The 8,226-nt window shown below is 42.8% G+C and overlaps 1 protein-coding gene across 1 annotated transcript in view; it reads right to left on the minus strand.

The window, feature by feature from the left end:
* The window catches only part of arhgap5 (Rho GTPase activating protein 5), an 87,156-nt gene that overhangs the window by 63,000 nt on the left and 15,930 nt on the right, over window positions 1–8,226 (minus strand). The window contains 1 exon segment of the mRNA XM_032511277.1: window positions 7,024–7,177. Coding sequence (XP_032367168.1) covers window positions 7,024–7,177 — 154 coding nt within the window.

Below are 8,226 nucleotides of genomic sequence, written 5' to 3' on the forward strand. Positions count from 1 at the left end.
ACTCAACACTGACACTTTAATAATAATAATTATGGTCTTTTTTTTCATGTCTTTTTATTGACGAATGTTCTTATTGTTATTATTACTGTTATTTTGTGGTCTTTATACTGTCTTTTTTATTTATTTACTTTTTCTTGCTAAAATTGATGCTGCTTGAGGAAGTCATCCCAAAAGGATCAATATAGAGAAGTCTAATGGCGTTTTTCCACTGCTGGTAACGGCTCGCCTCGGCTCGGCCCATTCTTTGTCCGTTTTCCATTGCAGATTGAGTAAAGCCTGAGCGTGGCTGGTCACCATAGCAACGCGTGATGACGTAATTTTCAGCGCGACTCACAACAGCACGTCGGCTACTCGCCACAGCCAGAAGAAATGTTTTGTTTCAAAAGAAGCTGAAGGAAGCAACAAAATCACCCGCTAAAAAAAACAACAGGAGTTTGGGAATTCTGACGGAGTTCAGACGTCCACATGACGGTTGTTCGCCGCATCAAAGGTAAGTTAGTTTCCTGGTAACGTTAGCTACATCTTGCATGTGTTCAGCGTCGCAGTCATTATTTACTAGACGCTATATAAAGTACATGAACTTTAGCAACCACGATTACACACCAAAACATGTCTGCTGTGTACTGTTTGTGTTTCAGAGCATTCACGCTTTGCAAACTCGCCGCCGCAGACCTTCTGGTGGGCGATGTCCGACCGGTGAGATCTCTGGTTCTGACCTGCTGGGCTCTGTATAATCTTTATGAGTCACGGAGAGGCTTGTGTCAACGACTGGGATGCATCTGGGACAGCAGAGCCGGGGGGGGGGGGGACACTGTCACAGGGTGCAGAGGAAGAAGGTCGGGATGTACGGGAGGGTTTGATGCGCTACTTGAAAAGCTAAATAAAAACTTTTCTTTGATATACATATTGTCTTATTTTTTTAAAGCAACAGTGTGCAATATTGGAAACGACATGAAGCCGCTAGTAGCCCGAACAGTTGAAAAGTGAGAATAGTGCAGAGAGTGGATAATCTGTCGGTGTCCGGCTAGATTTGTTTTAAATGTCCCGTTTGTTCTGGACACACACTCCGCACTCTTGTTTGCTAACAACGCAGTCATAAGTGACGATTCTCTCCGACCAATCAGCGGTCTGCAGGTTTCCACGTCACCTTTTGGGATCGCCTCGGCTCGCTTGAAACCTCGACTGAGGTGGTACTAAACAAAGTACCTGGTAGCGGGTCCCAGGGACTTTTTTTTCGTAATGGAAAACCAAAAAAGGCGAGTAAAGTCGAGACGAGTCGAGTAGATACCACGCAGTGGAAAACCGCCATAAGTCTAGACCACACTTGACCCACTTGATATGTGGTGTTATGGACTTATTTTATTTTTTACGCCAATAACGTTCTGTAGGTGAAACTAGAGATGTTTTGATATGATCCCAGTATTGGTATCGGCTCCGATACTGCCTAAAACGCTGGTATCGGTTGGGGGGGGGGGGGGGGGAATCACCAACCCTCCCGATGCGATATCATATTATATCATATTGCAATTTATGACTTCCTGATTTTTCCCCAATTTCTAATTCCAAAAGGAAACTTATCAACATCGGTTTCATCTAAAAAGAAACATTTCTCTGTTTCTCTGTCACTTCAATGTTATCGCTGCAAAATGGGACAAACTGACCAACACATACAGTATATATATATATATATATATATATATATATATATATATATATATATATATAATATAAAAGATTGCTATGTGGCGCCTGTGTATCAATATATACTGTATATATATACAAGTATTGAAGTTTATGCACCAATCCAATACCACATAATAAAGTCCTAAAGAAAATCTACTTAAAAAGTAGTTTATTTATGTTATTTTTCTGTTATAACTGCTATGACTATCAAACTAGATAATAAAGAAAGTTCTGTTGCGGTCATGTTTATGTTTGTTCATGTTTCAATAAAGATAGAAATCATATCCATCCATACAGGGATAGCAGTATACAGCTGTTAAAATATAATAAAATATATGAAAACACTGGTATCGGATCGGTAGGGCCGATACGCAAGTTCAGGTATCACAATTGGGACCAATTCTAGGTGAAAACATAAAAACAAATCATTTTCTGGGAGTACTTATCTCAAAAAAAAAAAAAACACGACAAAATGTGTCCACCATAAAGGGGAGGCGGCCTTTAACATTTTGACCTTTCCCTCCAATTAAAGTGACAAGTGCCTGGTGTCAGATGGTAAAACAACAATACCACAACATAGTATTGATGTTTTAATGGTTCCCAGTGGGACGGTGTGTGTGTTGCACCCCCCCCCCCCCCAGCTCAGAGGTCAGGGGGAGCAGCAGGTCGGAGGTCGGCAGAGCTGCAGTCTCTTATTTTAGCCAACGTTAGCAGGGTGGATGGATCTCTGCAGACAAAGGAGTTTGAACTATGGCTCTATATATGCGATATGAATATCACAATAAACCATATTACTTGTGATAAATAAACATATCAAAGTGGACTCAGTTCAGCATTTCTGCCGCTTTCAGTATTCTGCTAAAACGTGACAAATTACTTGTTGAATTTAAAAAACATACAAAAGGAAATCATTTACAATGTTCTTTGATTGAACAAATCAAACGCTGAACTGAAGACAAAAGTCCCCACTGACAACAGAAAATACAAAATTACAGTGTTTTTTTCAGTGGTTTTGGTGATTTGCCGCAGCCTTTGTTCCTTGTGTGTATTGCGCCTGTTGATATTAGATTAGAGGATACTTTATTCATCCCACAGCGGGGAAATTCCCGTGTTACAGCAGCATTTTCTACAATGAAAGCAAAACAAACAAACAGGTAAACACAGAAGAAAAACAGGTAAACAACAGACAATGTGCAGAAGGTAGACTGAAGTATAGTGGCGTCACATAAGGTATTGTGAAGTAAAGTGCAGTTGCCATAGTACAAGAAAACAACATTGCGGTGTAGTAAGTGACGTTAAAATTAAATTGAATATGTCATTAAAGTGATAATGCGAAAGCACACGATTAAGAAATAAAACCTATACATTGTGCAGCCCTAGTTTGAACAGTGTAACCCCAGAAGGAGGGTCTTTCTAAACACTGAGCCATCACGCCAACACCCACAATCCCTTAACAACTGTCGGCATTCGCAGGGCGACCCCACCCTCCGAGCTACGGACTGAAATATGTCATACAGCCAGATTAAACCCCTACCAAGGCTGCACATACTCCTACCTAGACTCCCTGTCACAGGACAATCGGAAAGGTCTCAACAAGCTCCTAAATTGTCTGTATATGAAGGACCTTATACAACAGCAGGCTTAAAAAAAAAAAAGTGTTCTGGCTTCATCTGGTGAGAAATGATATTCCTGAAAAAGAAGGGGAGGGGAAAAGCTGTTGGACTGTCTGGACTTAGAGGGTGTCACAGCACTAGCCATGAAATCTCCAATACACTACTGTCAGCTGGCAGGCGTCTGCACACACACACACGCACACACGCACACACACACACACACACACAACGCTGCCTGGGATTAATCCTAAATTTGGTTGGCAGCCACGGACGGGCTCATGTAGATCCAGCTGAATATCAAAACATATTCGGAGGGGATTTTCAGGACGGGAATTAACAGCCCGCAAAACGAAAAGAGCTCAGACACAAATGCAAACCTTTAAAAAGCGAAAACTGGTAGGAACACAGGAAATAGCTTCTTTTAAAACGTACATACTGGGGCTATGCATTTGCTGCACATATGGAGGAAGATGGAGAGAAAGGGGAGAGAAGTGATAAGACGTGTTGTAAAAGGATTTTTCATGTCGCCGGGTGAGAGGTTCCTTCATTCACTCAGCCTCAGTGGGTACGATTACTAAACACCTGAATACGTAAAGAGACATTCTCAACTTTCACTAATAACACAGCTGATCCAGAATTGAATCAGAATCAGAAAAACCTTATTGATCCCCGAAGGGAAGCTCTGTGTTGCAGTTGCACAAATAGCCATTTTAAAAAATATCAGAGTAGAAATATAAATAAAGAAATATAAGAAATATAAGGAGTGTGGATATGTACGGTATTTAAAGGAATGTTATTATACAGTATTTACATAATTTACATTCATATTATAAGAAGAGTTTTGCGATGGTGAGGATAGTAAGTTATAAGGTATAAATAATATTCATTGTCAGCAGTAGCTTGATGGACCACATGGCAGGAATGACTTGTCCTGTGTGCTCTCTTTGTGGCATTGTTGGGAGAAGGAGTCTATCACAGAAAGTGCTCCGTGATTTGAGCAGCAGCCCTGGAGTGGGTGCAAGACATGATGTCCAGATGGCGTGTAGTTTGGACAGCAGACAATAAAAAACTACCCTACCCCCCCCCCCACAACACACCAGCAGCTAAAACTCTGCAGGAAACACTACGTCGTAGAATTTGAATGGGGTAAAAGTAACTTTCAGCGAGAGAAACTTGAGCTTCTTGGAGCTTATTCAAAAAGGCCCCAAGCATGGAAAAGAGGCCTGGACCATGTGTAAATACATTATGCAACAAACTCATAGATTATTAAATATGTTTAAAAAATGAATGTCAGTGGTCAGGGGGGGGGGGGGGGGGGGGGGGGGGGGGGGGCAGTCGGGGTAGCTGCTTGGGACATTAATGGGCTTTTTAAAAGGCTAAATGTGTGGAGCATGGAGTTCGTCCCTGGCTGGGTTGGGGGTTTGAATCCCTCTGCAGTCGTCCATAAAGAACATAAACAGTCAGAGAGAGTATAAATAACTATCAGACCAATCCAGGACTTCACGGAGGAATCTCTAAAAACGTTCGGTGAAGGCTTCTCGTACAGCTGGGCAGGAAGCCAACACATACCCAGCATGCATTGCATCAACAGTTGGAGCGACACATGTTCAAACAGGCCGCATGTCTTACGTATTCGTCCAGGACAAGTCTACAACCACTGAATTCTGAAATTATTGCATTATATGCTTTATTGCATATCTGCATGGAATCAGCTTCAGAATGAACTACAGTTGAAGGAGTCGGTCTCACTTTATTCTTTTAAAGGCTTTTTAAAAGGGACATTGCAGAAAGGTAGTCTGGATGTCACTGGTTTTAAATTAATTTAGGACCCAGGTTTCTTATGATGACATTGTTTGAATATGATAAGTGATAGTGTGTCTCTGTATTTACTTGGAAGTGTCTCTGTATTCACCTGGAAGTGTCTCTGTGTCTCTGTATTTACCTGGACGTGTCTCTGTGTCTCTGTATTTACCTGGACGTGTCTCTGTGTCTCTGTATTTACCTGGACGTGTCTCTGTGTCTCTGTATTTACCTGTAAGTGTCTCTGTATTACCTGGAAGTGTCTCTGTATTTACCTGTAGTGTCTCTGTGTCTCTGTATTTACCTGTGAGTGTCTCTGTCCTGTTTACCTGGACGTGTCTCTGTGTCTCGTATTTACCTGGACGGTCTCTGTGTCTCTGTATTTACCGGACGTGTCTCGTGTCTTATATTTACCTGACGTGTCGCTGTGTCTCTGATTTACCGGAGGTCTCTGATTTACCTGGACGTGTCTCTGTGTTACCGAGGTCTCTGTGTCTCTGTATTTAACTGAGTGTCTCTGTGTCTCGTATTACCTGGTAAGTGTCTCTGTGTCTGTATTTCCTGGACGGTCCTGTGTCTCTGTATTACCTGGACGTGTCCTGTGTCTCTGTATTTACCTGAACGGGTTCGTGTCTCTGTATTACCTGAAGTGTCTCTGTGTCCTGTTATTTACTGTAGTGTTCTGTGTCTCTGTATTTACTGGACGTGTCTCTGTGTCTCTGTATTACCTGGACGGGCTCTGTGTCTCTGTATTTACCTGTAAGTGTCTCGGTCTCTGTATTACCTGACGTCTGTGTCTCTGTATTACTGAAGGTCTCTGTGTCTCGTATTTACCTGGACGAGTCCTGTGTCTCTGTATTTACCTGTAAGTGTCTCTGTGTCTCTGTATTTACCTGGACGAGTCTCTGTGTCTCTGTATTTACCTGGACGTGTCTCTGTGTCTCTGTATTTACCTGTAAGTGTCTCTGTGTCTCTGTATTTACCTGTAAGTGTCTCTGTGTCTCTGTATTTACCTGGACGTGTCTCTGTGTCTCTGTATTTACCTGGACGTGTCTCTGTGTCTCTGTATTTACCTGTAAGTTTCTCTGTGTCTCTGTATTTACCTGGACGAGTCTCTGTGTCTCTGTATCTACCTTTAAGTGTCTCTGTGTCTCTGTATTTACCTGGACGTGTCTCTGTGTCTCTGTATTTACCTGGACGTGTCTCTGTGTCTCTGTATTTACCTGGACGTGTCTCTGTGTCTATGTCTACTCTTGTAAAGGAGATTTTTATCCTGGTTAAATAAAAGGTTTGAATGAATGAATGAATCAATCAACAACAAAAATCTAACAACCCAAAGATAGTTCAGGCACTCCTAAACATTTCCTTGCATGTTCTTACATTAATCTATTTGTCTATTCTCCTTTCTTGTGTTAATTAAAGGATGGCACATTATTGTGTAAATCTCTCTACCGTCATCCCTAAATTCACTTTTTTTGATCTCGGTACTCCTTTACCATCTTATTTTGTAGTCATTCCAGCAGTGCTTTGGCAACACATCAAATGGCGTGCCAATGAAGCTCATTGAATGGAAATTGACTTGTATTGACAGGCAGCCCGGCCCGACAAAACATGCTCGGTTGTTGATATCAGAGCCGAGAAGTAAATCTTCTTAGAATTTAGATTCCCGCCCTCTCTCGTTCAATTACTCATTTGGAGAGACATGAGAGGGAATTTCATAGCAAATGACCACAAAGAATTTTTTGCATGTAAGAACAAAACCAGCTGTTCCTTGCGAGCGTTATGAAACACCAGCGAGAGCCTGGTTGCACCTGAACGCACAGGCAGAAGACAGATAGAGACAGATAAAAAGGAAGAGAAACAACAGAACAGAAGAGTGGGATACGACAGAGAGCGAGAGAGAAACGGGTGAAAACGCATGACTCACCTGTGTGCTCAATGTAGTCGACACATTTCTCGATGAAGAGTGGGATGGGTCGGTCCGGGGTCACCAGGTTCTGCAGGGGAACGCCAAAGTAGTTGCTCTCCCAGTTTCTCCGAGTGGGAGGGTACAGAGGCTTGGGGGGCTTGGAAGATTTCGGCTATAAAGAAGGGAGGGGATGAGAGAATAAGAAGAGGGATTGAGATGAGATGATAAGAACCAAGGCAAAGGGAGTGGAGAGTAAAAGAGGGAATGAGCAGGGAGGGTGGAGGGTAAGATGGGATTGGCAAGATAAGTAATAAAGGAAGGTAAGAAAGGAAGGAAAGGAATGAGGGAGAGACAAGAGCCAAAGAAAGGAGGATGAGTGGAGAAAGGGGGGATGGAAAGGAGTGAGGAGGAGAAGGGAAGAAGGAAGTAAATGAGGAAATAGAGAGCAATAGAAAACAGGAGAGAAGGAAAGGGGAAGTAAAAAACGAACAGGAAATTGCCAATTTTAAAGGAAGGTTTGAGGGGCAGATTAGGAGAAAGAAGTGCGATGATGGAGGAGAAAAAAGAGCAGATAGAAAGGGATGAAGAGCAAGAAAAAGGGAGTCAAGGAAAAGTGGTTTTAGAGAAAAAAGGAAGAGCAAGAGGAGATAGAAAAAAGGGGAAAAGAATAAAAAGAAAAGGGAATTGAGGAAATAGGGATCAGAAATGGAGAGGGTGATGAGATGCAAAAGATGGAGATAAAGAGGAGGAGGAGGAGGGTGATCGGGGAATAGATCAGACAAGTTGGTGGGATGAAGGGAGCGGGAGGAAGATAGCAGAGGGAGGTTCATGTGGAGGAAGACGATAAGGAGAGAAGACAACAACAGACAAAACGGTTATTCAAGACCTGAGCCGGGACGTGTAACGAGGTGCCGAGGTGGCTTTGATTTCCCACACTCCTCTGCTCTTCAAAGTGTTGTCATGCCTACAGCCGCCCGTGCTTCTCTCTAATTGGCCGGGACGTCGACTAAACACCTTCCATTTTGCAGCTAGTGGTTGTCCGTTCCCTCTCCTCTCTGATAACCAGAGACAGTTTGAATGTTTCAACAATGCCCCGCATTCACGATGCACATGTAGCGCTGGCGGCTGTTTTCATACTGATTTGCACACCATTATCTGATTCGCGCCGGCGTGCACGCTCGCTCGCACATGTGTGTGTGTGTGTGTGTGTGTGTGTGTGTG

This window comes from Etheostoma spectabile, unplaced genomic scaffold, assembly GCF_008692095.1.
Source record: "Etheostoma spectabile isolate EspeVRDwgs_2016 unplaced genomic scaffold, UIUC_Espe_1.0 scaffold351, whole genome shotgun sequence".
Classification (NCBI taxonomy): domain Eukaryota; kingdom Metazoa; phylum Chordata; class Actinopteri; order Perciformes; family Percidae; genus Etheostoma; species Etheostoma spectabile.